Raw genomic sequence first — 21009 nt, 5'->3', positions numbered from 1 at the left:
GGTGGGAGTGTGAATCCTGTCCTCAGAGTACAGCTTTATGAGCAGACAATAGTGCAGTGCAATGCCAAACTTTAAATCTGTCTCTTTCAGGAGGAAAGAAGGGGGAGGGAAGGTTGGTCATTAAACTGGATGCTGTTTTTGTAGAGTCCCAGTGACAAATTGCAAAGATTCCATGAACTAAAAAACTAAGAAGTTTCTTCTGGAAGCTATACCTGAAAGCTCTGTGGCAAATTTTAGCCTTTTGCTGACAGGGAGAAGACATAGAACATTTCAGGCCCTGATCTTCCTTTTCTCATTACAGACCCTGAGCAGCCGAAGACAAAAATCCAACTACAAGTGATTCTAATTCCTTTGCTGGTAGTTTTTCTCATCCTGCTCCTTGTCATCCTCTATTTCTGCAAAGTAAAATGGCACTACAGGCAGAGGCTCCTAACTAGGCTTAATGAATTGGGCGAGACTGACATGTTGAAGGCATCGATTGTTGGAGATAGCACACTTGGGGTAAGCTCTTCTTGAAATGTAAGACTGTGTGCATTACTGCTTAGAGAAGTGAAGAAGTTTTTCTTTGTGGCAGGATTCAATAAAAGACATGACATCATTCAGCCAACTCCCTGTCTCTGTCAAGATTCTAAGCTTTCGAGCAGGGACAGTCTCATTCGTGACTCTGTAAAGCGCTATGTACATCTGATAGAAATAATTAATAGTAGTAGTAGTAGTAGTCTCTGGTCTTCAGTACACTCATTCTTCCCTCAGCTATGTACCTCGTAGCTTCTTTACGGTAACCCACCCTGGTGGAAAATGGCACCCTCACATCATCTGTAATCATTCTGTAATTATGTACCACAAACAGTGCCATCCACCTAACAGCCATATAACCAGGACATCGCTATCCACCCTGCACCTGAAATGCATCCCTCCTTCCCATGATGCAGGCTTAAAACTATAGATCCCAGCATCCTTTGTGCTGAGCAGCCAGAGCCATCTGTGGTAGAACAGAGGCTACGCTGACATCACACTAGAAATGGAGGCAATTAAGATTATATTTTTGTACTGGCAAATCTTTTTTGTTAACTAACATTCAGCCAAGAAGTAAGTCTGTGCTGGCTGGACACTAGGGAATGCATGCCAGATTTTTTTTGGCTCTTCTTCATAATAAGTTTACATTTAAGAAATCTACAGCTGTGAATGATGGAGTTCTTAGTCTAAATGTTTTCTTATCAGGGTGTCCCTATGCAAAGGCTGATAAAGAGGTGTGATTCCCATGGTTATATTCCCCCGATACAATCAATCTTGTCATATATGTGCTCTCCAAACATAGCCACTCTCCATTTACTCATATCCCTCAGTCATCATCACAAATGCCTGTACCAAGCCTGAGAATTAGTCTCCAGTTACAGACCTAAAAGGCTGCAAAATGACACTTGGCTGTTTGAAAAGGTGATATGGTTACTTACTGTACTTATGTAATCAGCAGAATATTTTTGGACTAGTTAGGGGTCAGAGCCAGGACTAGCAAAATCTAGAAGGCCAGCTGGCACACTTCTCTCAGTCAATAAGACAGCCTACACAGATATATATGTTCAGAACCCTGAAGGATTTACTCCAAAGCTTCCCAAACTGTGAGTCACAATCCCAATGGGGTTTTAAATAAAACCCTGCATTTAGGGTTGTGTCCTGGACAGGCTGTCCATATAATGTCACTGCACTGCACCACTTAAGGGTCATGAACTTTTTGAGGCCACAGAAAGAGAGCTGCAGCCTCAGAAAGATTGATAACTATTGGTTTCAGTGTAGTCAAATAACTGAGACACTTTTCCCAGCAACTATTTACATGAATTGTATCCATACCATTGATATTAGTGAGCTAAAGAACAGCAGGTCCAGCCATTTCTCTTCTCCATGGACAATCCGCACATAGGTGATATCACCAGATGATGGCATCTATCAACCCAGACAGATCCCAAAAGGCTTTCGGGCATGTGTGAAGGCTCCCTTCTAATGGTTATAGCCACCATTATCACGCCACTTCTTAGTCTGTGTTATCTGCCTTCATTGGTCACGTGGCCTCTCTGCTCTCTTCACCATCTTTGTACATTCATTTGATCTTGTCAGCCTATTCTTCAACATGCTTGACAAGCATGAAATGGAAACAAAAAAAACCCCAGACTTCAAACACTGCCCATAATGCTCCGATAACATGTCGATTTCTGGACTTTCACCACATCTGCATCCAGTGCCTCGGGCCTGACTAAGAGGTCTCCAAACGTAGTAAGTGCACCTAAATGTCCTAGTGGGCTTGAACGAATGGAGGCCATATTGTGCAAGAGCCACAGCTGGCATCATTGCCTCCTCTAGAAAGCGGCATATAGATTCTCTGAGTAAGAGATCTCCCTGCCTGCCAGGGCAGAACAGCACTATCGCAAGCTGTCACAATGATCATCAAGTTTACTTCCTTTTCAACTTCCTCCAATACCATCTCCACCCCAAAATAGCTCGCACTCACCCCAAGCAACAGGATAGCGGCGGGAAAATGGGCCAGCCTGAGCTCGTTCATCTACTCAGAAGACTTCTGCATGACCTCCTGGATCCCCGCGGACATCTTCAGAATCACAGGCCAATGATTCCAGCCACAGGTCCTTGCACAGCATTTTGCGGAACATTTCTTCTGTCACTTGCCCTGTTACATCACAGGACAAATCATCTGGACTTCCAAAAATCCGAATTTCTCATTGGAAGATACTTCCTATCCCAAACTCCTGCAAAAAGACCACAAAAGTATTCAACTTTTCCCCTTCATCAGAACAGCATCCCAGAGTCAAGGTACACAGAGGTATCTGGAAGTCCCATAAGATATCCTCTAACTCACTGTTCATAAGGTTTTATTAGACCTCTTGTCCAAAATCTGGCAAACACATCTGACAGGAATGCCCACCTCTAAAACTTAGATATAGAGTTCAGTCCATATCAGGGCATGAAAAACTCCGCCGTCTCACCACTGTCATATCATTGAGTCAGCCTTGAAGTACACAAAGAGCTCACGCGCACTCTCCAGCTGCCCACTGGGCTTAGACTAGAGGTCTCTTAACAGCATCAGAAGGAAAGTTTTCCATGTGGCCATGATGAATTCCCACATCTCAGTCATCTTTTTCAACTGATACCATATCTTTATGTCCTCCTAGAGAAAATGCAATCAGTGATATCCTCCCTCCCCAAGAACAGTCAATCCTCCTTTTGTCCACAACTAAGGGAATATGGATGAATATGCCAAGCACCTCATCAGGATAGGGGCTCAGTGGTTAAGATACCTTGGCCAAAATAACATTCAATGGCTATGATGCCTCAGTCAGAATAGCCGCCAAAAATCAGTCCTAAGTATTAATCCTTTCTATAGAAGACTAAAGAACCTCAGAGACACCACTCAGGACTCATATCACTCATTGTCCTAAGCTTTATGCGCCGTCTCCTCACTGGTTCTATCCAGATTTAAAGCAACATGAACTTGAAACCAATTTGCAACTTTCTGTAACTTCTAAAGAATTTCTGAGAATAAATTGCACTTGGCTTTACTGCGTGGTCTTGAAAGTCGGGGAGAAAAGCCAACATGTTTCGCTTCCCGCCTTTACAAGGCTTACCCCCTGTAACTTTGCCGGCATCCATTCTGACCACATTTTCCCAAATAGTAGAGCCTTGTAGAAAGAAGTCAGTCAGAATAACACCATAGCTATTAGTGCACAGAAGGTCACCTGGTTGAAAGCTTCCAGTCTCAAAGAGGATATACGTGATCACATTTCTGATGTAACGTGCACCAATCCAGTCCTTAAATTTATATAACAGATCATCCCTGAAAAAAGGGCTTGACTCGATTTACAATCAGATTCTTAAACAAAATGTAGAGGAATTTAGCAAAAGGTTATATGTTAAACAGATCATTATTGTTAAAATTCAACTGGACTGGGAAATTGAGCAATCAATTAATGACGGCTGAAACAGTAAGGTTTTCAAAGATTTTTGGAAATTTTGAAGAGAGAGGGACGTTCTAATATTGAAAGGAAGTCCATTCCAAAGTTTTGCAAATAGAAATACAAAAGATCGGGGCATGTAATCTAATACTTTAGTTCCTTTAAAAGAAGGAAAGGCAAGATTATATTTTTGAGAACTTCTTGAATTTGATGACTGCAGAGAATTGAAAGAGACAGTGACTAATGAGGAAACAATACCGTGTAAAATTTTTAATATTACAGTGGCACATTTAAATTAAATTCTTGAGTGAATAGGGAGCCAATGAAGGGCCCTTAAAAGAGGGGAAACATAATCATATTTCTTTTTTCCAATAATCAGTTTGGCTGCTGGAGAAAAGGTAAAAGAGACAGTCAGCACTACCAAAGACAATCTTCAAGAGCATCAACACATACTCAGCCTCTTGCAAACCTTATTCCTCATACAAGAAAAGATACTCTTACGGTACCACTAACACCATCAGCCATACAACAGATCCTCTCATCATCAATCAAAATGGCAATCACATTTCCAATATCAAAACTCAAGGGAGCATAAGCAACATAAATCCACCACATCCCCAAGGCAAAAAATCGGTCCCAGATTTGACTAACCTTTACCCATAGGGCGCTCGCTCTACTTTTTAAACAATGAGTAAAACTCTATTACCACAGACCAATGGATTTTGAAGATCATTCCAACCAATTATCACATCAGCTACCAATTCCATCATCTCACTTAAAGGACCACAGAAAAAGCCACAAGGATTTTACTCCTGATGCTTTCTTATTTTTAAGAAATTGGGTGGCTTGAATCCTATCCTGGACTTTTGGAAGCTCAATTGCTGCATCAGGAAGGAGAAATTTAGGATGAAACCCCTCAGCACCATCCTATTTCTGTGTCACGAAGACTTGTTCTGGTCTTTAGATCTGAAGGGAAGGGATTGGGACCTTTTTGTAGAACCTGACAGGGAGGGAGGAAGGCGGGGGGGAGGGTTGGGTGCAGCGACTGGCAGGACAGGGCAAGGCACTACACTTGAATATTACCCCCCCCTAGGGTTTATATTCAAGTCAACCTTCTTTTTTCCTCCTTTTTTGAGGGGAAAAAAGGTATCTCAGTTTATGTTCGAGTATATGAGTATGGTATATGGTAACTGGTATGGTTAGGCAGACTGGATTGCCCATGTGTTCTTTATCTGCCTTCATTTTTTTCTGGTTCTGTGTTCAGATATGTTGCATGTTGTGTGGTGTGCAGCAGGAGAATGGGGAGTTTGAGTTCATTTTATAGATAAGGTTGAATACTGGTGGAGAAGAAAACGGTGACAGTTCAAACAAGCATGGGATGAACACAGAAGATCTCTAATCAGAAAATAATGGGTTTACATTGAAGGAACTAAGGCCAGTACTGGGCAGACTTGCACGGTCTGTGTCTGTATATGGCCGTTTGGGGGGAGGATGGGCTGGAGAGGGCTTCATTGGCTGGGAGGATTTAGATGGGCTGGAGTAGGTTTTGACAGATTTCGGCAGTTGGAACTCAAGCACAGTACCGGGTAGAGCTTTGGATTCTTGCCCAGAAATAGCTAAGAAGAAAAAGTTAAAAAATTTAAATTGAATCAGGTTGGGCAGACTGGATGGACCATTCAGGTCGTTATCTGCTGTTATCTACTAGGTTACAATGTATACTTCTTAGAACCATTCAGTATCACAATTATTTCAAATGTCTTTAATTGTACTTAGTTATAAAGGACCAGTTGCTGACATAGGCCATGTTTTACTGCAAAAAGTACTGCTTCAGGGCCTGGTCTTAAAAAGATAATACAAATAGATAATATTTTTTTTTTAAATTATCAAAACTGTATTTCCTTCTCTAAATATCCAAAAAATGTTTACTTTGCATATGTGAAGCACACAGCTTTCTGATAAATGTGCAATTCATTTATTCCAATATGTTCTTATTCCCAAATTTTCTCAGTGAAAATTGGCCCTGATCATCTCTCAGTCCACCAGTGAATGATAGTTATCAAGGAAGAGGGTTTTGTGCTTCTTGACAAAGTGCGGATGAATTTAAATTGGAAGTCTTACAGCTATGCTTTTCTGTTTGCCTTTAGGATCTACTGGATGATTGCACTACCGGCAGTGGCTCTGGACTCCCCTTTCTTGTCCAAAGAACTGTGGCCAGACAGATCACTCTTGTTGAATGTGTGGGTAAGAAGTCACTTATTGAAGAGTCATGAGCATGTCTCCTGAACAGCTAAGACTCTATTTCAAACCATTGTAAAAGCACATTAGCCATTATGATTCCAAATACACGCAACAATCTACCAACCTAGGGTTACCAGATGTCCAGGACTTTCCAAAACACGTCAGTTTGTCCGGGTTTTGGAAAACCCTGATCTCCAGCCGTGTCTGGAGGTGCCTTCAACGAGCATGCAAGGATGATGTCACATGCATCCGCGCATGCTGGAGGCCCTGCAGACGCGAGGTCAAGAAAAGATGCGCTTTTTGGGAGCAAAGTTGGAGGTAGAACAGGGAGGGATGGAGGCAGAACAAGACGAGGCTGGGGCAGAACGGGATGGGGGTCATGTGTCTGGATTTTCCCATTGTCAAGTATAGGAACCCTATACCAACCACACTGAGGTGATACCTGGATAAATGGTTTATAGGTCTGAGAAATAAATATGAGTCAGACCCCACTTGTGGACCTTTGTTATGCTGGCAGATCCGAGGGCTACAGATTAGAGATATATATGTACTGGGGCCTGAGTTGCAAAAGGAAGAATTTCTTTTTATGTTTAAATCTATTTTTTAATAACAATAAAGAACCACAAAGAAATAAAGGCAAAAGGACAGTCATGAAGTTTGAATGTTACAAGAAAAGTAACCCCCCCCCAAGAGGACTGTACTCTGATGTCCTCCTGGGTTACAAAAGGCTCCACCTTCCCTTGATCCCCAAAGACCCCCCCAACCCCTTCCCTCCCCCATTCCTCATGATCCAATAACACAAAAAGAACCAAGGTCAGATAGGTGGGATAGAAAACAATTACAGTCTGTTCAAGATGCGACTACGACTCCCTGGAGTTCGAATGTCTAAATAAGGAGACCAATTATTGACAAAGTCTTTACTTCTGTACCGAGAGGAGTGTGCCATATGAGCCTCCCAGCCCATAAATTCATGTAATTTGTTTCTCTAATACCAGTAGAAGGGAGGGACATCAGCCAACCAATAATTCAAAATACATTTTTTCCCCCAAAATATGATATTTACTCAAAAACAGTTTTTCTGCAGAGGTATAGACAGAGAACATAGAAAAATGAGCAAACAGCCTATGAAGCTCAGATAGAGGAACCGGAACATGCAACAGTCCCCACAGGAAAGAGGCCAGATCCCCCTCCAAAACCCTGAATACTCTCACAAAGCCAAAGACCATGAAAATAAGAATTCACTTCAGTGATACAGGTAGTACAAAGCTGGGTGTCCACACAGCCCATGTGGTAAGCCTGATTCTGGGACGTGTACGCTCTCAAGAGGGTTCTGTATTGGCATTCACGGAGCTCAGCATTATGGACAAGAACAGAGATACGTTTAAGAGCTTGGAGCAAAAAATCTGCCCCAAGCTCCCTCCCTAAATCCCTCTGCAAAGCCTCCAAGATAGAAGAAAAATCCCGAGAGGGCCCAAGGGCACCCAATTGTCTATGAAAGAAAGAGTTAACCAACCAGGAGAAAATAATTTTTAGGTTTACATGAAGGAAAGAATCTCAGAATTGCCACTCCATGGATCATAATAATATTATCCAAAGTAGGAATTGTGGCAGGAGTATCTTTCATAGATCCAAAACCTTCATACTATCAATGTGTATAATTCTAACACTTAGTCAAAAATTATTAATATAAACTACTACATGAAAATGTGTTTTTGTTTTAGAATTTTTTCTTTTATCATTATAGAAAAAAAGTATGAAACCGGATCCCAAAGTCCAAAGAAAGGGAACTCCCAGAGAGAGACCCCACATAATGCAGCAGCTGACAATGGGCATAAGCAAGGCCAGGAGGTGGAAGGCACCGCTGCAGCAACTCATTGCAGGACAGGAGCCTCCCATCATCCCGCAAAACATGGGAAAGAAGCTCAAAGCTCCTAGCCCTCCAACGACCAAATACCAAAGGGACCAACCCCAGAGGAAAAGAGAGATTACCGGTCAGAGGCAACAAGACACTAGTATGGGGGTCTTGAAGCCACAGGGGAAGCAACCGCCGCCATGCCTCCCAAAGCGGTCTAAACAAGACACAACGTCTACTGGGAGCTGGCACCTCTGCCAGTCGAGCATGGAGAAGAGAAAGGAGGTGCGCAGGATAGAAATAATCCTGCTCCAAAGAGGTATCAGTATAGAGAGTAGTGCCCAAAACCCAATCCCGAATATGTCGTAAAAGGCAAGCCTGATTATAAAGAGCAATATTCGGCACCCCGAAGCTGCCCCGGTCTCAGGAACCCAACAGTAACTGCCACCGCAACTTAGACTTCCTACCCCTCCCAACAAAACTTTGAGAACAAAGAGTATAAGGCTTGAATATCTTTTTGCAAGAGGTAGAGAGGAAGTGTTTGTAGAACATAAAGCCACTGAGGGAACAAGACCATCAGTAGAGGAAAACAAGCGATCCACACTCAGCTCCCGTACATGCATGGAGAGTACCGGAAAGATGACTTGGCCCATTTCAACATAAATTTGCTCCCCAAGACCTCCGAAGAGACTCAGAAGAGGCTAGTGCCTCCGATTTCTTCAGATTCAGAGCAAAGCCTGAGAAATCCCCATATTCCCAAACACTCTCCAAGATAGTAGGCAAGGATTGATGCGGATCAGTCAAAAAGACCAGAAGGTCATCAGCGAATGTCGCAACCTTAAAATGAGTAGCCCCCAGATGGAAGCAACTAATGTCCACATTAGATTGCAGCTCAAACAACAACGTCGATAGAGGGCAGCCCTGATGAGTACCCCAACGAATCTGAAAGGGGGTCAAAAGATCCCCATTCACTGAGATCTGCGCTACTGGATCACTATACAGTGTCTGAATAGCACTGAAGAAAAAGGGGCCCATCCAGTATGCATGAAGTACAGCAAACAGGAACCCCCACCTCACATGGTCAAAAGCCTTTTCGGCGTCAAAGTTGGCAAGTAAGGCGAGGATGCCGTCCGCACCGGACTTCTCTAGGGCCAATAAGATACATCGAATGTTTTTAGACAACAGTCGATTGCGCACAAATCCCACCTGCTGTTACGACATGAGCAAGGGCAGCACCCAGGCCAAACGATTGGGAAGAATCTTAGCCATCAGTTTCGCCTCAAAATTCAGCAGGAATATAGGTCTATAGGATTCCGTCAAAATCGGATCCTGGCCCGGTTTGGGAAGGACAATAATCTGGGCCAGATTCAAATACCGGGGCAGGAAGCCTTTAGCTACACTTAAATTGAAGATCTCTGTCAACACCGGAGCAATCACCGCAACAAGCAACTTGTAAAATTCACCGTGGTAGCCATCCGATTCTGGAGATTTGCCCTACAGGCAAGCATGAATCACCCATTCCACCTCTTCAGCAGTGATGGACTGCTCCAACCTAGCTGAGTCCTGAGCAAAGAGAAGGGGCAGGTCCACGCTATCTAAGTAGACCCTTCCATCCAAAACATCGAGGCCTGGTGAGTCATACAAAGCAGCAAAAAAATCCTGCATAATACGACTGACGTCCTCGGTCTTATGATGGAGAGTACTCTGAAAGTCACGCAAGGCCGTAATCCCCGTGGATCCACGATGGGAGTGAGCCAAACGGGCCAGCATACGACTACTCTTATTAGCAAACCTGAATAACTGAAACTTATAGTAGTCTCTAGATCGCTGTGCCTCTCAGATGTAAGAGCTCATTCAATTCCTGCTGCGCTTCCAAAAGTCGTGTCTTAAGCTCCAGCGAAGTGCAGCTGGCAAAGCGCCGCCGTAAAACCATCTCCCGGTGCTCCAGCACAAATATGGTTCTATGGCACATCTTAGCCTCAAAGGCCATGATTTCCCCGTGCAACAAGGCCTTCGCCGTTTCCCAATAAAGAATGGGATCCTCTCTATGGCTCTGATTAGTGTGCTTAAAATCCCCCCATTTTGTCAACAAAAAGTCCTGAAAATGGGTATTCTGATACAAATGACAAGGGAACTTCCAATGAGCACCCCCCCTTTGGGGGGCCCCCAAAGCCAACAAAGACCCACCCAGGAGTGATCTGAAATTTCAATGGGGCAGATCACCACCTCCTGTACCACAGGAAGCAGCTCTCTGAAAATAAGGATAAGATCAATCCAAAAGAACGTCCAATGGGCCCGAGAGAGATGAGAATAATCACGCTCCACCGAGTGTAAAACTCTCCAAACATCCAGAAGGTCCAAAGATGAAGCAAATAACATAGCCCCAGTACAAGTTTTGAGAGCCTCTCTCCCAGAAGAGGCAGAGCGATCCAGCCTCGGGTCAGTAACCTCATTAAAATCCCCCCCCCCAAATAATCAGGGGAATACTCCCAAATTTCAATAGTTGGTTATGCAGCTTCCGGAAAAATTTGGCAGAGGGATTATTAGGAGCGTACAGATTACATAAAAGTAAGAGCTTCTTATTAATAGTAACCGAGGCAATAATATAACGCCCCTCAGGGTCCCCAATAACCCTATGAGTTTGTAGTTGAAGGCCTTTACGAAATTGTATCACCACACCTCCCTTCCCCCCCAGGGCTGGAGCCTCCAGGTGGTCACCCACCCGCCAAGTGCAGAGCTTAGCATGTTCCGTGGAGGACAGTCTAGTTTCCTGGAGAAAGGCCAGAGATGTCTTTCTACGATTCAGCAATTGTAATATTATATACCTCTTAACCGGGGAGTGAATACCCCCCACATTCCAAGAAATCAGTTTATGTTCCAGGGATAACTAAAAAATGAGATAAATGCAGATACAAAGGAACCCTTGTGAGAAAACCAGAGGAGTGTCCCAGCCACCACTCCCCCAGTCGCAACAAACCCCATGGAGACCACCAAACCCCCACCTGTCTGAACCTAGGAAATCCCCCCAACACCCCCCCACACCTGCCCACTCATTCTCCCCACTCTACCCTATTCCCCCCAACCCATCCCAATCCATTCCCTGTACCACACCCCAACGGGTGCCACTTCCAGAAAGCAGGATATGCCTGCTGCAGGATCCTCACAGCAGTGCCCAATACCGAGACCCCTTCTCCCAGCCCATCTCCCCAAACATTATAGAACAAACACAGGAAAGAAAGGCAGTCTCCACTGGACCTAGCAGGTCAGAGAGAGAGGACCGATAGGGGCAACTGGTAGAACAATAATACAACAGCTTGGCTCCAAGAGTACCCTCCAGGCCGGCCTGTACCTCCACCGTTGCCTCCACGACCCAGAGTGAGCTAAGGGATTCTGGTGATGCAGGCGCCAGTGGTTTCCCCCGCTCACGGCTTTTCATCAGCTGTTTCGCAGCCATTCCACTGCACTCTGCCCCAAGCAATCCGGGATGGCTGCTCCGCGATTCCTACAGCGGGCAAGCTATTTAGCAGGGCAAAATCGCCGATAATTTGACAGATCTACAGCAGGCGTATCGGAGCTGTAAGAGCACACGACTTACAGCCCCATGCTTTCGCCGGAAGTCCAGGAACAATTTCTTTTTAAGGCCCTGTTTGGATCTGTCTACTCTCTTCTGTATATTAACCACACCCCAAGAATTGGTTTTTAAAAAAATCATAATAATAATTTATGGAGTAGTTAAAATTGTAAGTACATTTTCATCAGCTAACTCACTAGGAGAAAAGATTTTACCTTCTATTCAAGCTGAACTTTTTGTAATTTGAAATGGGACTTAAGAACATAAGAATTGCCATACCGGTACAGACAAAAGGCCATCAAGCCCAGCATCCTGCTTCCAACAGTGGCCAACCTAGGTTCCAAATACCTAGCTAGATCCCAAAGAGTAAAACAGATTTTATGTTACATATCCTAGGTGGATTTCCCCAAGCTATCTCAATAGTGACTTATAGACATTTCTTTTCGGAAATTAGCCAAACGTTTTTTAAACCCTGCTAAGCTAACTGTTTTCACCACATTCTCTGGCAATGAATTTCAGAGTTTAATTACATGTTGAGTAAAGAAATATTGTCTCTGGTTCGTTTTAATTACTAAGTATCATTATCACATGCTCCCTAGCCCTAGTATTTTTGGAAACAGTAAACAAGCGAGTCATATCTATCCACTCCACTCTACTCCGTATTTTATAGATCTCTGTCATATCTCCCCTGAGTGGAGTTGGCACTTAACTGGTTAAGTATAGGGTTACCAGATTTTGTATTAAAAAAAAGGATGTATGGCCCTGCCTCACTCCACCCCAGCCCCGCCCTGTTCTGCCCACAGCTCCACCTAAAGCCCTGCCCCCCAACCCCAGCCCCACACAAACCTTAATTTTTGGGGCCGCATCTGGAGGGCATCTGCGTATGTGCACATTCTTGTGATGTTATCACATGCGCACATTCTTGTGATGTTATCATATCGCATCCGCGCATGCGCAGATTTCCATCAGACGTGGCCCCCAAGCTCAATGGTTTTCAACACCCAGACAAACTGCTGGGTTGTGAAAACCTGTCTGGACACCTGGATAGTCCTCTAAAAAGAGGACATCTGGTAACCCTAGTTAAGTGCAATATCTGGCAGTCCTATCTTTATATGGCTGGTTAAGTGGAAGGGTTTGTGGAAATGAAGGATTTGTGGGATGGAATGTTTGTAGGTAAATATCAGAGACTAGTGTTTAAGCCCGTTACATTAACGGGTGCTAGAGTAGATGTCTGTCTGTCTTTCTTTTTTTACTGTCTCTCTCCCTGCCCCATCTATCTTTCTTTCTTTCTTTCTTTCTTTCTTTCTCTCTCTCTCCCTGCCCAGACCCTCACTGAAGCCGCTTTCCAGCTGTGCCAGCTAAGGGATCCCTTGCCCTTTCCTCAATCCAGCTGTGGTCAGCTGCCCACACACACTTGCCCAGCTGCACAATGGGCAAACGCATCCCATCTCCCCTTCGAACCCTGTTTGCTCACCCTTGGTACTGGATCGCCGCCTGATGTTTAAACCCATTACATTAACGGGTGCTAGAATAGATGTCTGTCTGTCTTTCTTTCTTTCTTTTTCTCTCTCTCCCTGCCCCATCTATCTTTTTTCCTTTTTTTTTCTCTCTCTCCCTGACCCATCTATCTTTTTTTTCTTTCTTTCTCTCTCTCTCTCCCTGCCCAGACCCTCACTGAAGCTGCCTTCCAGCTGTGCCAGCTAAGGGATCCCTTGCCCTTTCCTCAATCCAGCTATGGTTTCACTTTCCAGTGGCTATCCCACGTCTCTCTCCTCACCAACCCAGTAGCAGCGGCAGCAGTCCTGACCGGCCAACCCCCCCATTCCTTACCCAAAGCAGCAGTGGCAGCGCTGTAAACAGGATTGTGCCCTAAAAAGGCCCAGTAAACACCTAAGCCAAAACCGGCCATTTTGTGGGTGTTCCAGGGACAGAATTAAGTATCAAAATTCAGCTCTTAACTAGCTCAGATAATCACATAGATAGGACTGCATAAAACACAGTTCTGTCTTTATGCTGTTCATTGTAACTGGTTAAGTGCTGGATTATCTCACTTAACCAGCTATGTTTTAGGCGGGTTTAACGAAATATAATTTTAAAAGTCTACAAACTCTTCAAAATACAGCTGTAAGATTATTATGCAATGCAAAGCTCTATGATCATGCTACTCCCCTGTTGAAGCAGTTGCTCTGGCTCCTGATACAGTATAGGATTCAATACAAATGAATTTCAGTGACTCATAAAGTGGCATTCCCTCTTATCTGTCAACATTGATCATTTCGTACACACCCATCCGTACCCTTCGATCATTGATAGACAATAGACTTGTTATCTCCCATCCCTCAAAAGCTGGGTGGGAGACTACTAGAAATTCAGCCTTTTATGCAGTTGTACCTGCTTTATTGAACTCTCTGCTCTCGCACCTTCGGTTGGAACAATCGTATCCAAATTTCTATGCAGGATTGAAAACCTACCTGTGTGATGTTCTGTGTAGTGGGAGTTCATGGAACCACATGGTATTGGAGTGCCATAGAAACATAGAAGATGACGGCAGAAAAGGGCTACAGCCCATCAAGTCTGCCCACTCTGCTTACCCACCCCCTGTCTATGCCCTAATGACTCAATTTCCTTATCTTGACCCTCGTAGGGATCCCACATGGGTATCCCATTTATTCTTAAAGTCTGGCACGCTGTCTGCCTCGATCACATGCACTGGAAGCTTGTTTCAATGATCAACCACTCTCTCTGTGAAGAAATACTTTCTGGTGTCGCCATGAAATTTTCCGCCCCTGAGTTTGAGCGGGTGCCCTCTTGTGGCCGAGGGTCCCTTGAGAAAGAAAATATCATCTTCCACTTCGACACGTCCCGTGAGGTACTTAAATGTTTCGATCATGTCTCCCCTCTCCCTACGTTCCTCGAGAGTGTAGAGCTGCAATTTATTCAGTCTCTCTTCGTACGAGAGACCCTTGAGCCAGCTTGTGATTGGAAAATCTATGTTGAGTGATTCTTTCCTATTTTAATGGAATTCTGTTTTTATTTTCTTTTAAAATATTATTTTCTTTTACACCACCTTGATTTGTGTTTCAAAAAGGGCAGTATATTAAATTAAATAAGCGATAAACGATCTGGCCGCATACACCTGGATATTCAGTGCTGGTGCCTGGACTTGGCCCGGCATTGAATATTTGAGAATATATCTCAAAGTGGTCAGCAAAATGCTGACTGCTGCAAGCTGGATATTGACCTCAATGTGTGCCTTGTGTATACTGGGGTATTTTATAAAACATGCACGTATAATGCAATGGTGCCCAAACTATGCACAGGCCTGCCCATCTCCGGCCCTGTCCACAATATTAGTAGAGCCCTTTTCCACCTGTAAATCAGTCATTCTATGCAAAAAAGCTTTCTAAAGTTACCCTTCTCCTCTATCTGTGCCCATGTTTCTGTGGTATATCATACATTTAGGATTATTTTCTTTTCCTCTAGCACTGACAGTACCTATCGGCCTTTCCAGCTCACTAGAGATGTCCAAGTGCGGCAGGGTGTGCACTTCTCAGTAATTTGACACAGGGTTGTTTTTTGTGTGGCAGGAAAAGGGCGATATGGGGAGGTATGGAGAGGCATCTGGCAGGGAGAGAATGTGGCAGTGAAGATTTTTTCTTCTCGGGATGAACAGTCGTGGTTTCGAGAAACAGAAATTTATAACACCGTGCTGCTGAGACACGAGAATATTCTTGGTAAGTAGAAATCAACAGTTTAATAAGGGCCCCTTTGACAGAGCTGCAGTAGCGAGTCCCGCATGGCAAATGCAACGCAGTCCATTCAATTCCTATGGGCTGTGTCGCATTTTCCACGCTAGTACTTGCTGCTGCGGTTTCGTAAAAGGGGATCTAAATGTTTTAGTTTAAATAAACACATGTATAGTAGATCGAATAGTATAAATCATACAAAAACCCTTCTACTGTAAATACACCGGGTACTAGCGGTGCTATAAACAGCACTGTGATGTTTACGCTTCCATAATCTATGTTTCCATCTACCAGAAAAACGATGGAGATATATATGCATCTCTAACATATTATGTCTATAATATATTGTCAAACAATTGTATTCAGAAGGCATATGCAGGGATATATCGGTTTGGTGTTCCTACAACACAAGATTGATCGGCAGTCTATACACCCTGAGGCAGCAAGAATTGTAAAACACTGGCCACCGTTGGTGTGCAGATCATCTGAGATAAGTACACTTTCATTTTCATCCTGTTGTAACTGCACCGCACAGAGCTATCTTTAGTGACAAAGAAGGTTTTTTATGCGGATGAAGTCAGACATACCCTATAACCATTTGCCCATTCTCTGGGAGGCAAAGGGAGGGACCTGAGGCTTTTTCCTCCTCGTCAATTTTTTGATAGCATATGCCTTCTGAATACAATTGTGTTTGGGTTTTTTTAAAAATTTTATTTTTATTCAAATTTTTCATTTTTTAAACAAGCACTTCAACTTGAATATGGATTAGAATTAAAATATAGTCAAATAATTTTTATTGGAGCCAACAAGATAACACAGAGAACAAAGTTATCCAGAAAAATAGGACTCCAAATTAGTTTTAAGAGATTAGAATTAAAATATAAGAAACTATAGATGGTATCTCCATCCAAAGAAATATTGAACGAAAGCATAATATTCATTATTTCGTCCACAATGATCCAAGACCTAAGCAAATAAAAAAAGGAAATCTGAATACAATTGTTTGACTGTAAATTATAGACATAATACATTAGAGATGCATATATATATATCCATCGTTTTTCTGGTAGATGGAAACATAGATTATGGAAGTGTAAACATCACAGTGCTACTTATAGCACCGCTAGTACCTGGTGTATTTACATTAAAAGGGTGTTTGTATTATTTTGAAATGCTGACAGGTTAACACAGGGGTAGGGAACTCCGGTCCTCAAGGGCCGTAATCCAGTCGGGTTTTCAGGATTTCCCCAATGAATATGCATTGAAAGCAGTGCATGCAAATAGATCTCATGCATAGAAATCCTGAAAACCCGACTGGATTATGGCCCTCGAGGACCAGAGTTCCCTACCCCTGGGTTAACACATATTTATTTGTTTAGGGGCAGTTAATGTAGTACGCACTAACAAAATTAGCGCATGCTACATGCTGTGTGTTCTGTTTTCTACTTATGGGCCACATGACACTTAGCGCACACTAATATCTCTTAGCGCAGGCTACGCTTAAGTAAAAGGACCCCATAGTTAGTTATTTATACACATTTCTGTAAGCCCACCTACATGCTAACGGTTCACAAATGAGATCACCATTCAAACCTTCCCTTTCCCACCCTCCTTAGTAAAACCTTTAATATTTTCTGCTGACAAACATTTTCCCTAATTCCTGACTTATCTTCATCTAGCCCCTTATTATTTTCAAAGAGAAAACTAAATATAAACCCTGGATCTACCCTGTATATCCACTATTTTGACATTATGGGTAAAGCCAAGTTTTAGTGCTTTACAAAAAAAACCAACAATCCATAATGGTTCAGCAGGAGGAATTTAGGAGGAATTTTATTCCAAAGCATGGGTGCTGATGTTGAACAAAACAGCCATACTGGGTCAGATCAATGGTCTATCTAGCCTAGTATCATGTTTCCAACAGTGGTCACGAGTTCTTCACAGAATGCCATATAATAGCAAAATTCATGCTACCAATCCCTGGGACAACAACGGATGTCTTGCAGGTTCAAAAATGGAGATTTTCTCCACCTGATTTTTGGACGTTTATCTCAAGACGTCCAAAGTCAGACTAGATGTCCAATTGAAAATGCCCCTCCATGTCCTGTTACCACATCTTCTGATAACAAAATCCAGAGCTGCTCTGAGTGAAAAAATATTTCCTCCTATTTGTTTTACAAGTATTTCCATGTAACTTCATTGATTGTCCCTCAGTCTTTGTACTTTTTTTTCATATATATTTATGCTGAAATTTTTGAATACATAAATAAACATAATAAATAAATACAATATAATAACATAACAACAAAAAAACATTACGTTATGTAATAGACCTAAGGTGTCACCAATGTTGTAGACTCAACAAGGTCCATGTTTTGGCACACAGGCCTGCCTCAGGGGTACAGTTAATGTCCAGCAGATAGCAATCTTGTAACATCAACCTTTAACTGTGCCCCTGAGGCAGGCCTTTGTGCCGAAACATGGACCGTGTCAAGTCTATAACATTCTTCTGTGATCTACAACACATGCCCTTAACACAGTGTCCACCAAACTAGATTGGTCTCAGCACTTTTAAAAGTTTTAATAGAATAAGGAATATAGACTTTCTATAGCTTTCAAATACTATTTTATACTTTATGTTTTATTGAACACATAAGACTTCAAGGTTGATGTGTAAAGCCCCTTCTCTACTTTTTCTTTTTTTCTGTTGGTTCTCCGTGGGGTTGTGTTTCCATGTTTTTGTTTTGTAGTCCCCACTAGGAACACAATAGGGTAAGCACAGTAGAGATACCTAGAATTGCTGAGGATATGATAAAGTACAGATAGTTAGAATTATCAGGATGTATGTAAATCTGAGATGAATATGGAACACGATACAGGTATTATGTGTGCAAATAAGTAGGATTTAGTATAAACATAGGTCATGATAGTAGTATTATATGTGTATATACTTAGGATGATTGATTATAGTGTAAATGTGTCTGTACTGAAAACCATCTAAAAAAAATGCTAACTCTGTATTGTAACACCATTACAGAGGCTCATGTAGACCACTCTGAATAATTGACTCCCCAGTCATTAGTAGTGGTATAGAAGCTTTCAATAAGCAATGAACAATATGACTACAGCAGATATTCAACACTCATCCATATATTGTAGCTAGGCAGTTTAAGACAATTTGAGGTATGATATCATACCCTTGCCTCCACCCCTGTCCTTGCACTTTTCATCCTTAATCCCTGCTCTCTATTCCTGTTCCCTGCCATCCCTTATTCCCTGTCATTCTTTTTCTTTCCTATTATTTGATGGAGTTCCTTTCCTTCTGATGTTTTTGCTGTGTAAATCTCTTGGCTATGCGCACCAGGAAAAGTGGAATATCAAGTCTAATGAACCATAAACTTCTTAGCTATATGGATAGCAGCTGAATATTGCCAGCTATCCACATAGTTGAACTGAACATCCTCACTCTGCACTGATCTTATCTGGATTGTGCCAGGATGAGCTGTAAGAATTTTTAGTGGCACTGTCTGCATAGGGAGAAGAGATAGAGCGGGTAGGGTACTACAGAGGGAATGACAACAATGTGGTGCTTTACAAATTGGTAGGGTTAAGACTTAAAACACAGTTTCGAAAAAGTGGGTCTTCAGTCTGGACTTGAATACCACCAGAGACAGATCCCAACGTACCAAGTCAGGCAGGTTGTTCCAGGCATATGGCGCAGCAAAGTACTGTAGAAGGGAAAGAGGGCCAGATGCACAAAACTTGGTCGTTAAGACTGTGTGATTTGCTGTTGGCTGATTTTGTGGCCGACTCTGGAACAGCAATTGATGTTTCAACAAGTTTGCATGCAAATGATTTGCAAAGAGGTTCACCTTAATCCCATTTGATCAGTCGCTGTGAGAACATAAGAATAGCTTTACTGGGTCTGACCAGTCAGACCAATGGTCCATCAAGCCCAATAGCCTGTTCTCACGGTGGCCAATCCAGGTCACTAATACCTGGCCAAAACCCAAGGAGTAGCAATATTCCATGCTACCGATTCAGGGCAAGCAGTTGCTTCCCCCATGTCTTTCTCAATAACTGACTATAGACTTTTCCTCCAGGAACTTGTCCAAACCTTTCTTAAAACCAGCTATACTATCCGCTCTTACCACAACCTCTGTTCCAGAGCTTAACTATTCTTCAAGTGAAAAGAAATTTCCTCCTATTTCCCTGTAACTTAATCAAGTGTCCCCTAGTCTTTGTAATTTTTGACAGAGTGAAAAATTGATCCACTTGTTACCCGTTCTACTCCACTCAGGATTTTGTAGACTTCAATCATATCTCCCTTCAGCCGTCTCTTTTCAAAGCTGAAGAGCCCTAACTGTTTTAGTCTTTCCTCATACGAGAGGAGTTCCATCCCTTTTATCATCTTGGTCGCTCTTCTTTGAACCTTTTCTAGGGCCACTATATGTTTCTTGAGATAAGGAGACCAGAATTGAACGCAATACTCCAGATGAGGTCGCACCATGGAGCAATACAAGGGCATTATAACATTCTTAGTCTTGTTAACCATCACACCTTGTTTAATAATTCCTAGCATCCTGTTTGCTTTTTTGGCTACCGCCACACATTGAGCTGAAGGTTTCATCGTATTGTCTACGATGATACCCAGATCATTTTCTTGGGCGTTGACCACCAAGGTGGACCCTAGCATCCGATAACTGTGATTCAGGTTATTCTTCCCAATGTGCATCACTTTGCATTTGTCCATATTAAATTTCATCTGCCATTTGGATGCCCAGTCTTCCAATTTCCTAAGGTCCACCTGCAATTTTTCACAATCCTCCTGCGTTTTAACAACTTTGAACTTAGTGTCATCTGCAAATTTAATCACCTCGCTCATTGTTCCAATTTCCAGATCATTTATAAATAAGTCAAATAGCACCGGTCCTAGTACAGACCCCTGTGGCATTCCACTGTTTACTCTCCTCCATTGAGAAAAATGACCATTTAACCCTACCCTCTGTTTTCTAAGCAATAACCAATTCCTAATCCACAACTGAACTTTGCCACCTATCCCATGACACTTTAATTTTCTCAGGAGCCTCTCGTGAGGAACTTTATTAAAAGCCGGTGTGTGGAAGTTTGAAAAGTTGAGTGGCAAGGGAAGCCCCAAAGCAGCCTCCTGCCACTCAGCTGTTGGGGCTTTTTTCTTTTATTTTTAATGGCACAGATGTTGTGCATGTGTTACACATACACAATATCTGCCCCATTAAAAGAAAGAAAAGAAAAAAAGCCCCCCCCTAATGACGTTAACTACTAAATAGTACCAATTAATTGGTTGTTAAAGGAATTCATTCCAGTTCAAACTTGTTATTGACATTTAACAATAAACACAATAAATACAGTCAGTGGCATAGCGAGGGTAGGAGGCGCCCAGGGCGGTGGAACCCCACCCTCTTCTCCGTCCCATGCCTTCCTCTTCGCCCCTTGATGCACGCATGCACCTTCCCTTCCCCCCCAATAAGAACATAAGAATTGCCACTGCTGGGTCAGACCAGTGGTCCATCGTGCCTAGCAGTCCGCTCCCGTGGCAGCCCTTAGGTCACAGACCAGCGCCTTAACTGAGACTAGCTTTACCTGCGTACGTTCTGGTTCAGC

At 42.9% G+C, this 21009-nt stretch overlaps 1 protein-coding gene across 4 annotated transcripts in view; it reads left to right on the top strand.

The window, feature by feature from the left end:
* The window catches only part of LOC117357102 (serine/threonine-protein kinase receptor R3-like), a 141286-nt gene that overhangs the window by 65892 nt on the left and 54385 nt on the right, over positions 1-21009 (top strand). For all 4 annotated transcript variants that reach the window (XM_033937357.1, XM_033937358.1, XM_033937356.1 and 1 more), the window contains 3 exons: positions 302-501; positions 6104-6200; positions 15208-15354. In XM_033937357.1, the coding sequence (XP_033793248.1) occupies positions 302-501; positions 6104-6200; positions 15208-15354 (444 nt within the window). The remainder of the gene's footprint in view (positions 1-301; positions 502-6103; positions 6201-15207; positions 15355-21009) is intronic.

The sequence above is a fragment of the Geotrypetes seraphini genome, chromosome 3 (assembly GCF_902459505.1).
Source record: "Geotrypetes seraphini chromosome 3, aGeoSer1.1, whole genome shotgun sequence".
In the NCBI taxonomy this organism is placed as follows: Eukaryota; Metazoa; Chordata; class Amphibia; order Gymnophiona; family Dermophiidae; genus Geotrypetes; species Geotrypetes seraphini.
The sequence above is the reverse complement of the archived record's forward strand: the minus strand, read 5'-3'. Positions and strand labels throughout refer to the sequence as shown.